General features: G+C 44.5%; 2 protein-coding genes and 1 long non-coding RNA gene across 3 annotated transcripts in view; 2 read left to right on the top strand and 1 right to left on the bottom strand.

Annotated features, from left to right (window-relative positions):
* LOC115382161 (uncharacterized) overlaps positions 1-17,186 on the top strand; it is a 23,941-nt gene continuing 6,755 nt past the window's right edge. The window contains exons 1-2 of the long non-coding RNA XR_003930502.1: positions 1-11; positions 493-501. This is a non-coding gene — a long non-coding RNA (uncharacterized LOC115382161). The remainder of the gene's footprint in view (positions 12-492; positions 502-17,186) is intronic.
* On the top strand, positions 1,346-5,213 carry LOC115382160 (E3 ubiquitin-protein ligase RNF170-like). The gene is made up of 5 exons (XM_030083836.1): positions 1,346-1,465; positions 2,937-3,045; positions 3,316-3,389; positions 3,464-3,574; positions 4,822-5,213. Exons 1-5 carry the CDS (start codon positions 1,463-1,465, stop codon positions 5,176-5,178), a joined length of 654 nt encoding a protein of 217 aa, XP_029939696.1. The 5' UTR covers positions 1,346-1,462; the 3' UTR covers positions 5,179-5,213.
* On the bottom strand, positions 5,725-17,043 carry pfas (phosphoribosylformylglycinamidine synthase). The gene is made up of 28 exons (XM_030083832.1): positions 16,934-17,043; positions 15,834-15,956; positions 15,603-15,738; positions 15,078-15,183; positions 14,762-14,960; positions 13,466-13,571; positions 13,216-13,356; positions 13,010-13,134; positions 12,789-12,917; positions 12,556-12,693; positions 12,252-12,380; positions 12,075-12,148; positions 11,811-11,967; positions 11,656-11,717; positions 11,053-11,214; positions 10,666-10,899; positions 10,350-10,580; positions 10,012-10,192; positions 9,455-9,538; positions 9,143-9,298; positions 8,835-8,954; positions 8,588-8,733; positions 8,285-8,492; positions 7,793-7,884; positions 7,589-7,703; positions 7,366-7,509; positions 7,113-7,253; positions 5,725-6,082 (listed from the first exon to the last, which is right to left on the bottom strand). Exons 2-28 carry the CDS (start codon positions 15,952-15,954, stop codon positions 5,769-5,771), a joined length of 3,951 nt encoding a protein of 1,316 aa, XP_029939692.1. The 5' UTR covers positions 15,955-15,956; positions 16,934-17,043; the 3' UTR covers positions 5,725-5,768.

Genomic DNA, 17,186 nt, shown 5'->3' on the forward strand with positions numbered 1-17,186 from the left:
TTTACCAAAAAGTTACAAGAGTTACTGCAACCTTCATGTATCGGCTCGCAGTGAGAGCAACAAAGGTTATTTAGCAAACCAGACATGTTACACACACTCCACCACAAGAAGACGCTGGACTTTACTCAAGTGGCCTGAAACAGCTCTGCCTACCCCATGTCAGTAAGAGAACACCTTTATTTTAGCTCCTGAGTTTTTACTGCTCTGTGACTCTGAGTGTTATCTATTTTTAGATGACCTGAGCTCCACGGACCGACACTTTCAAACGTTTATCTGAGGTGAGTAAAGCGCAAGTGCAAATATTTGCTGATATTTTTTGCAGTGGTAGCTCCTATGAAGTACGTGAAGACTGTCACATAATCTTTTTCCTATAGTCAGATGCAATAATTACTTCACTTTTTTTTACAGTTGTTGAAAGTTGCTCCTGTAAAACCAAGTCACACGTTGAAAAATTTTGTGGTATAATACATGTTATGTAAAAAAGAAAGAAAGAAAGAAAAAGTTTTGGCAGCCTGAAACTCTTAGTGAATGATTGTTGGGTTCTGATCTAACCAAATTAAACAGAGCGTGGGAGTTATCCTGTGATCTTTTCTGGCTTAAATCTGAACATTTGACCCACAAAAATTCCATGTGAAGAGATCAATGTCTGTTATTGCTTACTTTATTTAAAAAAAGTTAAAGCTGATCTCTGCTATTATTAAAAATTGTCATACTGAAGCCATGTTTTGGAGTCATTCCAGTGGTGCACAAAACTTTGCAATATTGATCTGATGACTGCATTGCTGCTCCCTTCAAGTAGAAAGACTCATAGACCAGCTGATATCGAGTGTGTAGTTGATCATTAACTAGTGGCTCCAATTTATTTTGTTCAGTGATGCTGTCGGGCAGCATTTCATTTCCTTCTTGGAGACGGCGACTATATGTTTGCTTTAGAAGTGGCTTGTTCTCAGTTGAGCTCCATAGCTTCACCACATATCCCAGCCAGGTAAGTTAATAATGTCTTGTTCTGTATGTCTCTGTAGTTGATCAGTGTTTTTTGTTTTTATATATTTGTATGTCTTCTGGAGTACAGCTGTGAATGTTTACTTTGATGAGTTGCTTAATGGGTCGAAACATTCTCTAGTTTCATCCTGCCTTGACTTGACCAGTTTCATACAAACTGGAGTGTTAGTAGTTGTTGACTGATTTCTGAAATGATTGAGGTGAAATCTCTTGCATCTGAATCTGAAATCATCAAATGGAGAAGAGCTCAGTTCAGTCACCTTTGTCTCCACTCCAGCCGGTGGCCTCCATAAGAGCATTTAAGGCGTCTTTATCGCTGTCACTGTGTCAGGTCACGTCGCAGACCATCTTCCCCCGCCAGTGGGTCAGTCACCTGGGGTCATCCAGATCTTCGCAGGCTCAAGCTGCCCACATCAAGATAGTTGCTACGAGGTGCTTCAAGGCTGCTTCAAGTTGCTACATGGTGAGAGCTTTGCACACACACGTTCCTCACATTTACACTGATTCCAATGTTTCTCACTTTCTGAAGAACAAGCTATTTGCAGACTTTTTTTCACTTGAATGTTAACTTTTAAGAATATGCAAAAATTAAGATGAATAAGTAAACAAAATGAATGAATAAGACAATGAGCTGTCCTCAAAGGAAATACTATTTTTATGTGAACCACTCACCCTGAAGTGTCTTATGTATTGTCAAGGTTATATTCATTAGTTGCCCTTTACAATTTAATGGTTGAAGTACTTGGAAAAGATTAATTTGGTGAAAGACATTGTTTAAGATTATTTTACAACCTGATACTTTAGTTTTGCTTAATGTCATTTTGGTATTTTTGTTGGAAAATGCAAAATTGCTCTTATATTTTTCGCATTATTGTTAAGAAAATCTCTGAATAAGTTAAAATTCTGGATCTCTTTTGAAAAAGCTTTCACAGTCCTGACTCTAATAACCGCACAGTTCTCAGGAAGTTATGTATTCTGTTCTGCCATTGTTATTAACTTGCACTACTTAGCTTGAAGAGCATAATAACAAGCTCGATGAAGGGCTAACCCATGTTTGTCAGTGAATATTCATCTGTTTGCATGTTCAAATGCCAAAAAACACAGTTTTTAGCTTTAACGCTAAATGCAAATAGTTTCACAGTGTTAAAAGTCTTGCCCGAAGGCAGAAATCGGTGGAAGTTTATCAGGGTTAATAGAACCTGCAGGCAAAGACACTCATGCATTTAACTGATGGCTGACAATTTTAGAAAATGTGTGAGATGTTGCATTTGCCTTGTCAAAGATTTCTAGATAATGAATTGCTTTCAGTTTTCCATTGGTCATTTTATTTTCAAAACAATTTTCTGAGAATTAGGAACATATTTGTGCAACTTATTTTGATCTCAGAGATTTTAACAGTTGCAGATCTTTTGTAAACCAAATGCAATGTTTGCATTTACATCTCTTAACTGAATTGTTTGCCTCCATCTAATTTCAAATGTAAATTTGTTTTTCTTTTCCTTTTTCCTTCTCCCTATTCCCTTTCACTTTTTCTAACTCACTTTTTTTTTTGGAACATACCCTGTATTTTCAGGTTGTCAGGCCGTTGCATGCTATAAACTGGAAGTGGTTGGAGGAAGAGCTTGTTGTCGGCTGTTGGCTGATAGTGTGTTTATGATTTCAGTTAGTGCACTTACTGTTTTATAAGCTTATAACTGGGTCAAAATTGAACCTAACAATGCAAAGGTCATAATTTTCACCAGGGCATTTTAGAATTCATTAAAATAGATTTTTTTATTTTAATTTTTTTGTTGTTGTTGTTGTTTAAATAGACAAAGTCAAAAAGTGTTGACGAAAGGCATACATTTATGTAGCACTTTGAAGGATTTGAAAATCAAAACAGGTCAGTATTGACCCTAAATTTTGTCTCTCTTTTTCTTTTCTAATCCCATCAGGAGTCCATGCAGTCATGTTCGTCCACAAGCAGACACGACCTGCATTGCCCTGTCTGCCTCCAAACGGCCAGTTTCCCAGTTCAGACAAACTGCGGCCATGTGTTTTGTGGTATGAGATCGCACAGACTCACAAACTGAACATTACTCTGATTCATGAGCGTGTGAGAGCATCTTATCAGACTACAGCTTTTGCTTCTATTGGCCCAGTTTCCGGCACATTTTTCATTCATTCTCACACTTGCTCACCACCAGTTACTGCAAGTGTTGATGCCACTCATTTCATTGACCAGCGCAGCATCGCACCTAGAAGGCCTCTGCTTGTTATCGACATTTACACAACACACAATGCTCAGTTAAATGTGAGTGTTTCATCCTGCAGCTCGCTGCCTGATCACATACTGGAGGCACGGCTCATGGCTGGACGCAATCAGCTGTCCTCTTTGTAGACAGAAGGTAAAATGGCGTGTCAATTTCTCTGCATGTCACCATCAAGTGTTCAGATATTTAATGACACTGTGACTCCGCAGGTCAGTCTGATTTGTCATATGTTTAACGGGAGCCGAGTGGATCAACAGTCGAAGGAGGTTCTTTTGGAAATCACAGACTACAACAAGCGTTACTCCGGAGCGCCACGAAGGGTCAGTGCTTATACAAAATGTACGCCACGTCAGCACATTGATTTTCTTTTTTCTTCTTTTTTTATTGCAACCCGTCGTGTCTCTTTAGCCGTATGGATATAGAAGTGTCTATTTTGTGTTTTACAATCGTTATGTAACATCAGGTAGGATTTCTTTTCCTGCTTCCTCTAATAACGGGTCTAGTAACAGGGACGCTTATTATGCAGGCTGGAGAACTTGTCCTGTGGAATCACTAACACCACGCAAGGTATCGGGTGAACTCCTCACAATGAATGACACACCCACATGGCTGAGCTGAGGTGTGCATTTCCCTCACAGAAATCAAGAAAACAGATTATTTTGATGTAGATCTGACACGGAGTCTACTCCTTTTCAAGCAAATTAAAAGTGGACTCGTCCCAAAGCCGACATATCTGAAATTTGAGCATGAAAAGAATAAATCAGGGATGTGAAACATGTGACCCCTGGTCGAAAATAGGCTCACAAAAGGGTTGCAAGTTTTGTTTACTTGGGATTGAACAGTTTCAGTAGAGTAGAGGTCATAATGCAACTCGTAGTCTCAACACTGGATAGTGGAAGGCAGCAATGCTCAAAGCACAGTTAAGTTACACTCCAGTGAGAGTGCATGTATTGCTTGGAAAATATCATCGGCTTCACACCTATACTATGACTCTCTGACAGGTCCTAAATTTATTTCTGCTTTGGAATTTATTTTTTTCTCAGAAGAAAGGTACAGTTGCTTTGATTTTGTAAAATGGCAAAAAAAAAAAAAAGTGATAACTTTCAGGATGGCCTTGGATTTCCAGAACTAGAACTAAAACTCTAAAGGACTCCTTTAGGGTCACAGGTGGCTCGAGGAAACCCCAGCTAACATGAATCCAGAGCCAGGATGCACATGTGACAAGCCAAGCTCCAAAAAACATAATCACACTTACACGTCTATGGTTAATATACGTTCCCCAGTTAACCTAAAAACACATGCTTGGACCGTCGGAGGAAAATGAGCCTTCTGAGCATAGGAAGAACATCCACACTTCACAAAAAAAAAAAGAACACTGTTTCCACTGGGGTTTGAAGTCATGATGATGAGAATTTGCTGACACTAAACACCCCGGAGAGAATTCACGATGGACTTTTACTCAGAGACATCCTCATGCATCGTGGGTGAATGTGTTTTTTTGGTGTGTTCATCTCCGTCTTTCCTCTGTCTCTGACTCGTTCTCTCTCCTGCATCACGTCCCTTCCAGGTAATAGATTACCTCTGCGACGCCCCGCTGCTGCTGCGGTCGCTGGCCCGGAGCCTGGGCACCACCGGAGGACTGGTGTGGCTGTTTCTCTTCAGAGTGGCTCTGTGCTGCGTGGGGACGGTGCTGTCCGTCGCCTACCCTCCTCTGGACATTGCGTCTTCCTCATCAGGTCCCCAGGATGCAGACCCCTCCATCTGTGGGCTACTGGGGGTCCTGGATGATCTGGTGGTGGTCACCCTCCTGATCATCTGCATTATTAGTATCATCCAGCATATGGGGCCAGACAGAGGACATTTTGAAGACTCTACAGCCTCACATGAAGCAACAGGAGAGTCACTGGAGATAGAGGGTGCTTGAGTGTGTGATACAAGCTGTTTAACACAGTCTTTTATTGGATTTCTTCCTTGCGGTTCTAGCTGGTTGGATTAGTGGATGAAAGGGTATTGACAACTGAGCAGCATGCAACATCGGACCTGTCAGAAGGTGTTTGAGTCTCTCAGGCTGAAGACACCACACCTGGCTGTCAGTGCTTGTTCAGCTATGGTTACAAGTCTTGTAATTGTTATCAAAAAGGAAAAGGCTTCTCGTGTCTTGGACTTCAAATCCAATTTGTGAATTTATCCTTTAACTGTGTTTAGGACACACTGAAGCTGCACTGCAAAGGAAGGGGATGAAGACTGACATGTTCTCATAGAATCCATGTTGTAAAGTGTAAAACTGACCAAAATGTTTTCACTAAGTGGATCGGTTTAATACTTCAAACATCCTGGTCTTACCCAATTTCTTGTGATCAATTCTTGCGTCAACTGAGTTTGAATTGGGATGGCTGCAACTCACAACGTTTGAGGACCACAGAAGTCTGTTTCAACAGAACAACAACTACACTCTTCAGCCTCTGTGAATATTTGCTTTATTTACAACAGCACCGCAACCGTGTACAGAAAACCCTACTTCTCTTGGCTGCTGCACCAGGCTGCTGCGTTCCTGAACATGCGCAGCCAGGGCGAAGGAGTGAGCGAGGGTCTGAAGTCCCTGGGGGCCCAGGGCCACTGCCAGGACAGGGTGCAGCGCTCCGGGTGGGGCATCATGGCCAGGTGCCGTCCGTCTGTGGAGCAGAGCCCCGCGATGCCCTCTGGGGAGCCGTTGGGATTCAGAGGGTACGTTTCAGTGGGATGACCCTCGTCGTCAATGTAGCGCACGGGGGCCAGTCCACCAGAAATGACCCTCCTTTGAGCCTCGGCGCTACGGAATTGCATCAGACCTGCAGAGGAGGGAGAAAGATCAACATGAAACACAGATGTTGATTACAAAACATGCTGACCCGAGAGTCCACGGAGTCACTAGCTATCAGGCACAGCCTTGTGCAGATTTGAGGGTATTCAGAAAAACTACTGTTTGGGAAAAGAAAAACAAACAAAGAAAAACTTGAGTTTTCAGAGCCAGAACAGTTGATCAAGAAAGTCCAATCAGTTCTGGGTTATTCAGTTCTGAACAGCATGTGACTGCTGGGGTGCCATATACCAGCATTTTTAAAAACTTCGAGACGTAGTTTGTTTGTTTTTTTTCTCAGACATGCAGGCGGATTGATTCAGAGCCTGTTAGAAACTGCAGTCCAGATATAAACTACAAGCTGTAACAAATCACAGCCGCTCAAAGGGATTCAATTCTCGCCCAGGACTGTAAATCAGATTTATAGAGTATTTTATGTTCAGTTAACAAAAAGCAGCAGCAACCAGAAGAAAAAGTGGAGGTACACTACAGCTACCTCTGAATGTCTTCAAACTGGACTTTACTTTCTTTGTATTTTTTGCCCCCTAAACATTCAAGTGCTGTAATATATTCACAATTATTGTAATAAATATGATTACAACAGTAACTTCATGACTGGCTGTGTTTTCTCTGAAAAACGTTCAGTGTTTAATTCATTGGCTTTATTCACTCATACAGAGTTATTTTGGGGACTCGTTGAGATTTGATTTTTTTATTTATATTGAGCCCTTGATGCTAGCTGTACGGTAAATTTTACACAACCAAGTGCATTTTATCTTATTTTCAGTTGTTCTTGTTCATCGTTTCATTTGATAAATTAACATTCTCACTCGATCTCTGAACAACCTCATATAAAGGATTTCCAAAGTTCAAATATTATTTTGCCCTTTTGGAGAAAGAAACCTGTGTTTGCTGCCACTGACTGACCTAGAGGGAAGTTTTCTCTCAGAAATTCTGCTTCTTACTGAAGCTGTTTTTTTTTTTTTTTTTCATCCAGTTCATGACAGCGGTTTAGTTCTTACCTTCTCCATGTGCAACCCAGACTCCCAGAGCAGAGCCCTCCATGCCGGTAAGCCACACGGACGGAGAGTTCAGGATTGCGACGTTGACAAACCGGGACTCGAACCTGCCCGACTTATTATGGGTCAGCACCACGTCAGTTTCTGAAGAATAGAAATAAAAGCCACCAAGATTCCACATGAAGTAACTTAATTTGGACTACCTTCATTCTCTTTTCAAAGAAACAATTCCATGAACCGTCTTTTCGCCCCTTACGTGATTCATTCGCACCGACCCAGCCCAGCAGGGCAAGCAGCTGGCAGCCATTACACACTCCCAGACTCAGTGTGTCAGAGCGCTGCTGGAAGCGTTTGAACTCTGCTCTGGCTGTGTCGTTGTAGGAAATGGCAGCAGCCCAACCTTTGAAGGAAAGACAGATGTGAGAAAAATGTCCATCTCGCAAAGCGGCCCATTGGCGAATATACGAGTGCTTCCTCACCTTTAGCAGATCCCAGGACATCTCCGTAGCTGAATCCGCCAACGAATACAGCTGCCTTGAAAGGCTCCAGGGTTACAGAGCCGCCACAAATGTCCTGCATGGTGACGTCCCAAACCTAGACACCCATGACGAGAGGGTGAAATACTGAACATGCTCTACGTGATTTAGAGTAACAGCCACCTGGCCAGTAAAATGCATAATCACCTCAAAGCCTGCCATGTACAGAGCGACGGACATCTCTCGGTCTCCGTTGCTGCCCTCCTCCCTGATCACAGCCACGCGAGGCGGCAGTTCGGCTGAGAGAACAAAGAGAAATCAAGCAGCAAGAACAGAAGCTTTTCGCGGGCTGAACTAGACATTTAGTGGCATTAAGTGGTTGATCCATTTTACAAACAGTACTACTCCAGTGGAACTGGTTCAACATTCGCCTGATGTCTTGAGGATAAAACTCAAATGGCTACAAATGGAGTATGCACCAAATCATACAGTTACAAATCTGTCTGATATCACAGAGTGGAAGGAAGGAAGAACCATTTCTGAGCACGCAACGCAAAAAACAACTGCCGACACGAAAATCTGATTTGATTTCAAGGTTTGTTTGGCACTGTGTGACCTTTCTCCGGAATGCGATTATGACACTGTATTGAAAGAGGTGGGGGACTGAAGGCTGAGCCGATATTGATATTTTGATCTTACATTTTTTGGGGAAGATAGGCATTTCAGAGGGGTTGTAGGTCAGTTTGAAGTACGGCTGCGTTCTGCGGCGAAGGCCCTCCTCTTCCTCTGCGACACACTGTTCATTTGCTTGGAGACGTTCAAGCTGGAAACTCGTGTCCTCCCACATTGCTCTCAGTTGAAAAAGCGGCGCTTTCAAAACCTCCTGCTCATCCACAGCCACGGTGACCTGGAGTTCCAGTGGAGGAAGCAGAAGACAGCCGTCAGAAAACACGCAGACCAAAGACTTGGTGCGCGGTTCATGTCCGGGCCAGCTAATCTCACCACAGCGTCCGGACCAAAGCCGCAGGTTCTGCCGATCGTAAGGCACTCCACGCCTGCACTCTGGTACGCCTCGCGCACCCTGTCGCAATCGGTTTGTGAAACCTCAAGGAGCAGACCCAGCTCCTCACTGAAGAGCAGCTCAAAGACTGTGCACAGGAAGGAAATAGACCCAGAGCGTACGCTAAATATTACACAGTTAAGTGGATTGCATGGGATGGGTGGGAAAAAAAAAGGCAAAATGAACAACCTCTTGCTCCTCTGGATTGGAGACTGACTTCAATCCCACGATTTCCTGCAATTGCCATTTCGATCAAAGCGGAAATCAGGCCTCCGTCGCTGATATCGTGGCCGGCGCTCAGCAAGCCATCTGCGAAAACAGACAAATCTTTGTTTACCTGTTTCTTAAGTTTCCAAATACATCTTTAACCAGTGGGTGGCTGTCCCAGTACAGCGCACAGCCACAGATGGCAAAAGGAAAGTCTGATATTAAAGACTGAATCACAGTAAACTATGTTTAACTTCTTCACTTTATTTTGAAGTGTAGCGCAAACACACCGCCTATCAGTTCTTGTGTGGCGTTGAAGCAGGAAACCAGTAGTTCTGGCCGGTCCAGGTCAGGAACGCAGTCTCCCAGCTGACTGTAGCACTGAGCCAGAGCCGAGCCTCCCAGACGATGATGGCCGGGACTGAGAGGGACCCACAACAACACTCCTGCAGACAGGGATAAAAGGTCAAAGGGCAGTTGTGTGTTTTTCTTTTGGAGTAATAAGCTTGTGTGTTCTGGGTTAGAGAAATACCTCAAACTGTACCAGAACTTTCTCCTAAAATTGAACCATCATTTAGAAAATATTTTTATACAATCTGTACCTTTGCCGTCTGGATCCTCAAGATCAGGCGTCACAGTGGCAGTAATGTCAGGACAAACGGCGTAAGTCGATATGACCAGAGAACCTGAAGTGGAAACAAAAGCTCCTCTCGTGAATTTCCCTCAGGATTGATAAAGTCTCTAATATTAATCAAAGTTTCTAACATACAGCTGACACACATACCCCTCCATTTATGAGGGTACTATCCGGCAGCGGTACCCAATCTTATCAAGGTCCACAATCTACAGTCTATCCGCAGATGAAATTCAGCTTTTTCTAGTGCTGAACACCAAAAAAACAAGAATATGGTTCAACGTCTCCGCCTAACCTCTCATTCTGAATTTTGTCAACAATCCGAACTCAAACCTGGTCCTAATGTAAATCCTAAGAAAATAAAGCTGCCAAAAAGAACCCTTTAAAACATTATGAGGATCTGAGGACAAAGTTAAAGTGTCTCCCTATGTATCTCTATTCCCCAAAACTTACAGTATGGAATAAATAAATAAATAAATAAATAAATAAATACAATCATGGGACTCTGGCACACAGTGACCATACCTGGAGCTTTCACCGTCTCCTTCCCCACTCTCGCCGCCATGCTCAGGGAGTCCTTCCCTCCATCTATGGCCACTCCCAGCTGAGCCATAACCTCACACAGCGCTTTGCAGGCATCATAGAGACGTGACCCTTCACCAGGCAGCTTAGCAGCCCACATCCAGTTTCCACTACACTTCACATCCTGAAGACCCAAGAAGAGGCAAAAGAATTAAAAAACAAACAAACAAGTAAGCCTGAACATCTGCACAGTCCATATTTAATTGAATAATAATAATAATAAAAAAAAAGATTTTAAGACATAAGTTTGAGTTTTTTCACAGGCTTCGTGATCGGCTCACCTTCAGAGCGGTGACTCTGGCAAACACCAGATTGGTCAGAGCCTCCCCGACAGTCATGCGAGCTCCTGCTTTCGGGCACACCAGCCCTTTAATTGGCTGCTCCCCGATGGACGTCGCGGCTCCCTGGACGCCGAACGGTGAAAGAGCAACAACAGCGACGTCAGCCAGCGGGGTGTGAAGGGGGCCAACGCACTGTTGCTGGGCAACCAGCCCAGTCACGGAGCGATCCACCTGGAGCGGGGAGCGAGTTACGATCAACAGTCCGCACGTATTTGTTTTCCGAGGGCAGACGATGTCACACGGGAGGCAGACACACCTTGTTGGTCAGGTAGCGCTTGGATGCCACAGAGGGCAGGCGAAGAACCCGCTGCAGAGCGTCTTCCACCGTCAGCCCGTCAGACAGAGCCAGGGGCTGAAGGATCGGAGTCAGTCGCTCCATTTGAAACTCCTTTTGGGGCATTTTCCCCAGAACCCAGGACAGCTTCAGGTCCACAGGATGTTGTGAGCTGGCCCGCTGGTCCCGGTGGTCGGTATCATCCACCAGCACGATCTGTGCGCCAGAGATCACACTGAAGTCAACACACCGGCCCTGGCCCAACACCTCAGCGATTCTTGGAGTGGTTAAGTAGGTCAGGTCAGTCAACAGTCCTGCTTTTCCAAGCAGCACTGTTGTACATTGATCTGGAACCATGAAGAAACTCGCCTTGCCATCGCCTGTGATGTTTCCCACCACATCAAACGGGCACCGTTCCCTGTCACACACACTCTCCAGGAAGGGCAAGTCCGACGGTCTGAGCAGAAGAGCGTTGCTCTCCTGGTATTCTGCCCCCCAGAGCTCCATCACGCTCAGTGTGGGGTCACCTTTCTGCACAACAAATCGAGAAAAACCCGTCAAATGTGAGCGGCCACACAACACTACGTTTTCTTATTGCTGCAATACGTCAATGATACTTTTATGAAAAGTTCAACTTTAATCAATAAAAAAAGAAAAAAACTCAACATTACCACAATAGTGTTTCATTCAAGCACAGTTGTCACCAACATTTGCTTTTATAAACACATTCAAACAGAAGATTTATATTCAATAACACCGCTTTTCCTTCAGCTATTGAGACAAACCCATTTCCTGTATTTCCTGTAATATTGCTATATATTGAGGAATTGCAAAAAAGAGCAATATTTGAAAACTAATGAAGTGAAAGGAGCTTTCACAATGTTAATGTTAAAGATACAAGGAAAACAGACACAAATAGTAAAGTACACTGAAGGGGTTTGTGCTTTAGTGTTCAGAGACTGAGAATCGCACCTTGAATTTACTGCAGTAGATGACGGCTCCTGCTGGGTCACACAGCTCCTTCAGCACATTACCTACAAGACGAGGACAACACTCAGTCCTAACTCTTTTTTTTTCTTTTTTAATTATAAACCTTATATATCAGACCAACGTTTCGGTTCGTGTACCGTTTCCTCCGGCACCCTGATCGTGGATGCTGCAGATCGGGTTTCCGCCGTCATTCTCCAGACAAGCCCGCAGTGCACGATTCATTTTTTGCTCCATCTCAGCATCGCCTCTCTGGACTGCTCCCATGTCTCTTTCACTGGAGTTGTCGCCTTGGACCTTAGCAAAAAAAAAAAAAAAAAAAAAAGAAAGACATTTTTTTTTAAATACTGTGAAAAGCTCTCAAAAAGGGCCACGGCGAATCCTCAGGTGAGTTAGTGCTGTACTTCAACCGAAGAGGCCGCTCCTCCTCCAACACCGATCCTGTACACCGGCCCTCCGATCTTCACCACCAGCATCCCTGGAGAAGGGAGGAGAGACGCCGCCGGCCACAGAACGATTCATGAGATGACGTTGCTGCGGAGTTGGTCAAACCGGTCTCACAGCGTGTGGACGTGCATTACCAGTCTCAGGGTCCAGTTTTTTAATGTCTTTATCTTCAATGGTGCCGAGCCCGCCGCTGAACATGATCGGCTTAATCCACTCCCTCCGTTCACCGCCGGGCAGCTGCATGCCAAAGGAGCGAGCAAACCCTGAGAGGAGTGGATAGAATGTTATCACTGAAGCTTGAACAGTTCAATTACTTTTGTCATTTACATCTTGCGTTTCATAACCAGTCTAGTGATTTTATTATAAAATCTTCAGTGTAATTGGAGGCAAAATTGGATTACAACTTCATCCAGGATATGACGTTCTATATTCTCTCACCTGTCAAAACTGGCTCTCCAAACTTGTTGCCGTAGTCAGATGCTCCGTCACTGGCCTCCAGAGCAACCTGCAAAGCCGAAGCAAAGCTGGAAGGATGTTCCCATTGTTGCGATGGAGCCTCCCAGGGAAGGATATACCCTGAAGAGAAGCAAAACCAAAGTACTCTCTTTATTAGTATTACTACTCATTTCCGAACATTTTGCATGATGCGCCTTCCATTTTATTTAATTAACCTGGTATGAGGAGATTTCCGAAGCAGTATCCAGCAGTGCCAGCAATCACATGACCTCCTCGACCAGCACTCTGAACGTCTCTAATTCGGCCTCCCGTCCCTGTGGTGGCACCACTGAACGGAGCGACACCTGAAAAGGCCCAGACAGAACCGAGACTGACGCATGAGAGGGTGAAACATGGCACAACGGGCAATTTCCTCAAATACGATGTGCATCCTGACCAGTTGGGAAGTTGTGAGTCTCGGCAGTGAAGATGACGTGCCGTAGCGAGGGCTTCGTCACATACGGGCCGGCCTTGGACGGGTCTTTGGGATAAATGCAGGTGATCTCCATGCCCCTGATACCACTGAACACACACATTGTAAGGTTGAATCAGTGTAAACGCAGACAATACTCTGAGAGTGTGCGGCTGCCATGCGTTTCCTACCTGCTGTTATCACAGAACTTTATGACGTTGTTCTGGTTGCTGTGTTGCTGGGTGTCAATGATGAGGGTAAAAAGAGGCTCCTTCTGCACCTCTCCATCAATCACCATCCGGCCACGGAAGAACCAGTGACGGCTGTGCTCACTGGGACGCCGAGGCACCAAGCGTCGCACAATTAAATCCCCAACAGGAAATCAAACAAGCGCTCCGAGCAGGGCAACCTGCCCGCTGAAGACAAGACGTGTCCACCCACCTGTTTGACTGAGCCAGATCGAAACACTCCACGCTGGTGGGGTTTTTTCCAATTTCCTTAAACATCGATGTGTAGTATGTCAGATCCCAGGAATCAAAGCCTAGGCCTGCGTAAAGTTAGACAACCACGCACACAGAATGGACACTTTCAGCAGGGTTTCTCCATCAATCTTTCAAACAGCATTCTAGATGTGAGCACTCGGCACTCTGTTAGCGTGGAAACACAAAAAATACACACGAGCGAAACAAATTCAACTAAACCCTTGTGATCTGGTGGAATTCCATAACAAAAACATAAAATAATTGCATTATTAACCCTCTTACGCCTACATGGTGTGTCAAAGATGCAGCCCACAGATCAATTTTCAAGACTAACTGCTGATTCTTCTTTGTTCACTGGAGGATCAAAATGCTCTTTCTCCTCCAGGACAAAACACACCCGAGGCTCTGAGCCGGCCAGCAGATGTCAGATCAGCCACGCAGCAGAGAAAGCTGCGCTATGTTGCATTAGCTTCAAATTGGACTTTGAGGGACGAGTTTTTGAATTACATATTTGCTGTGTGCTGCAAGGAGAACCACTCACTTAGAAAAGTAACAAGCATATACTATTACTGACAAATACTACAACATACACAACTTCAAATATTTCTGCAAACAACTGCAGACCAGCAAGTCAATTACTGTAACAAGGCACAATAGAGGGGAAAAATGGCATCAAGAAGACAATATGGGCACAAGTACCATATTTAAGCTTGTAACAGGACAATAAGGTGTTTCTTCCTATGAGCCTGCTAAGACCAGTCCATACACTTAGCACACTTGAGACAAAAAGGGCCAGCGGCTTGTTGACAGCAGCATTGGGACAGGTGTGAAATACTGCTGTACACGTTCATATACACGTATTTTTTTCATTTTCCCTCCTCACAGCCTCCGTGAGCCGCCAACACAAAGGCTTGCTCTTCGTATTCAGCGGCTGACCTCCAGTTAACAGACTGAGCCATACTCTCATCACATTACACACACACCAAATGCACGTGCACGCTAATCAGGAGCATCACAGTCATCCTGTGACTTCAACCAGCTAAATCATGTCATGCACCATGTGACATTAGCACCACCACCGGCGCACACACACAGCGTACTCACAGATGGCCGCACGACTGAAGTGAAGCAGAAAACAAAGAGAGAGGTCACAGCGCATTAATGCAAAAAGATCCATGTTTAGAAAGTCAAACGTTGGGAGAATGGCTGAAGTTCTGATTCAGTTCATTTGTGTTCAAGCTTAAAAAGTTCGTACCCATTTCATCGTTCACCGCCTCCAAGGCTGCACGGCCTCCATTCATGATGTCCACCTCAAACACCGCCTGTGGTCTGACATCCACGCTGAAGGTGGTGATGGGCTGCTGATAAATGCACTCCGTCATGGTGTCATGCAGACACTCTATAAGGAGCTTTATATCGCCTTCAAATCCGGCCAAATCCTGTCCAGCACAATGCTGAGAAAGACACAGATGGATCCTGTCAGGACAGATCTGACTAAGGAAGGTTTGTCACTTTTTTTTTTCAATGCCTTGAAGTGATATTCAGGATGTTGGTGCAACGTGTTTTGACACCTTGATGAGAAACCTGCGAGACAGCTCCACTCGAGAGATGTTGATAAGCCCGGCGTGCTTGCAGATGGACACAGCGTTCGTCGACCAGGCAGTGGAGAAGTTCAACCTGAATATTTAACATTAAAGACAAAAAGTTGTTTTTTTCTTTTTTTCCAAACAGATTATTTGAGATATTGGGTGTGTGGGGGTTGATCTGAGCAGGTCAACATTAAATGTCAGTGAAGCCATCTCCGTAAAAACTGTTACACTTTCTGCCAGTGGGTGAACTGATGAAATCAAACTAAACATTGTAATTGAGCCCTTATCAGGAATAATCACTGCATTCAAATGTAATCAGCTGACAACATGTTTGCTTTGATAGATGTCAGGTGCTTCAGTGCACTCCTTCAATGAGCCCTTCTGTGACACTAAAAGCCATCAGCGGGAGCCACATTAATTCACAAAAACATGGAAATGTTTTAAACCTAAGTGACAGAAGCAAGGCAAGATGTGATAACCTCAATTTTTGTAAGTTTCCAACAGTACCTGGGTCCGATCTCTACTATTTTCCCCCCGTCGCCCTCTGCGAGGCTGGACTGCTCGGACAGTGGACCATCCTGCAGAGGAGGCCGAAACAGCCAGAACAGGACCTCCTTCTCACCAACAGCGAGCACATGATCATCTGCAGCACAGAACAGGTTTTATATTTTCAACCACAGCATTCTTCAAGATTATTTCAACTATTCGTATTTCCACCAGCAGCATGGACAAACTCACTGATCAGCTCCACGTTGTAGCACAGCTCCGTTTGGATCAGCAGATGAGGGTAGAGCCGGGCGGCCCTCTTTAAGCCCCATCCCCTCGGAGCCTCGCTGCTGTAGAACGTCTCCACACTCATACCTGAGGATGGAGAGAGATCCACGTTTCCAGGTAAAGACAGAGTTTGTGGAAGTTTAAAGTAGATCACCTTTAAACGACATTCAATAAAACCGATTTGCTTTGTTAAGTGTATCAAGTAAAGAATCACTAAATCAGAGGCAAAAGGTCAGGGTTGATGACCCTAAACAAACACTGACATCTTTACTCAGAGGCTGACCCACTTATACCGATTCACTCCAGCAGTAACTGCACCCTACTTTTTGTTTTCACTCCTCATCACAGCTCTTCTAGGTTATGCAGATTGTGCATTTTGAAATTTAAAGACTTCTCCTATGTTTTCTAAATGGTACATCACGTGTGCAAAGAAAGCATTAACTACTCTTCTGATTTTTCAGCAAGCTTATATGTAAGTGACTACACTGAAAAAAAGTGTAGTTGTAAAAAACTGAATTGCCTTTAAAGCATTTTTTGCAATACTTTATTACTTTATTAATCCCAAAGTGGGAAATTCCGGAGACAATGAAATATCCAATTCACATACTCAGTCCCAGTTTAGAATAGAAACTTTATTAATCGCAGAGATAAACAGTGAAAACTGAAGGTTTCAAACTAACCAAGAAAACGTGAGCAAAAACAAACTGTCCAGGTTTGGTCCAGTTAGAAGTGGGTGAAAGGAGAGAAAGAGCGCTGCTACTGGAAAGTACCAAACACAAACACGTACATTTATAACATGGTCGCGTGTTGAACAACGAAAGCTCCAATCCAGGGATGAGCACCAGTAGCTTGTTACATTGACCCCTGACCTCAAGACACGTTAAGAATAAAATCTGAACGAGCAGCTCTGTGATGCTCAGAACCACGCAGAGCGTCTTCTGCACGTGAGGCTGAAAACTCGTGCACACACGCGCGCGCGCCTTGTTTGCTTTCAGTGTGGTTCTTCCCTCGTGTTGCTTCAGTGGAGGCTAAACAGCTAAACGCTCGTGCGCGGAGTGGCTCACCTGCAGCGGCCTGGTCAGACCCAGAAGTTCTTCTCTTCCTTCTCGCCCGCAGACAAAGCAGGAGAGAAGCTGAGATCTGCAGAGAGACCACAGGACTACCCACTCACGCTGCCACAACCAACCGCGTGCGGTACGGCGCATGCGCCAAAGGGGTGTGGGAGAGTGAAGACCTGGTCCGGATTTCTGGATCGGATCCGGCTCAGCTGGGAAAATCTCATTAAAACCCTCAAACACATGTGTGGAGCTCCGGTCC

Source organism: Salarias fasciatus, chromosome 23, assembly GCF_902148845.1.
Source record: "Salarias fasciatus chromosome 23, fSalaFa1.1, whole genome shotgun sequence".
NCBI classification, from domain to species: Eukaryota; Metazoa; Chordata; class Actinopteri; order Blenniiformes; family Blenniidae; genus Salarias; species Salarias fasciatus.

What these genes read in the sequence shown, in the direction of transcription:
- LOC115382160 (XM_030083836.1), top strand. An exon ending in CTGCGGCCATGTGTTTTGTG is followed by an intron (nt 3,046 to 3,315) that starts GTATGAGATCGC and finishes TTCATCCTGCAG; the next exon opens with CTCGCTGCCTGATCACATAC. An exon ending in GTCCTCTTTGTAGACAGAAG is followed by an intron (nt 3,390 to 3,463) that starts GTAAAATGGCGT and finishes GTGACTCCGCAG; the next exon opens with GTCAGTCTGATTTGTCATAT.
- pfas (XM_030083832.1), bottom strand. Translation starts at nt 15,954, where the DNA reads ATGAGTGTGGAGACGTTCTACAGCAGCGAGGCTCCGAGGGGATGGGGC. An exon ending in GACTCACAACTTCCCAACTG is followed by an intron (nt 12,918 to 13,009) that starts GTCAGGATGCAC and finishes GGGCCTTTTCAG; the next exon opens with GTGTCGCTCCGTTCAGTGGT. An exon ending in TGGAGAGCCAGTTTTGACAG is followed by an intron (nt 12,381 to 12,555) that starts GTGAGAGAATAT and finishes CACTCCTCTCAG; the next exon opens with GGTTTGCTCGCTCCTTTGGC.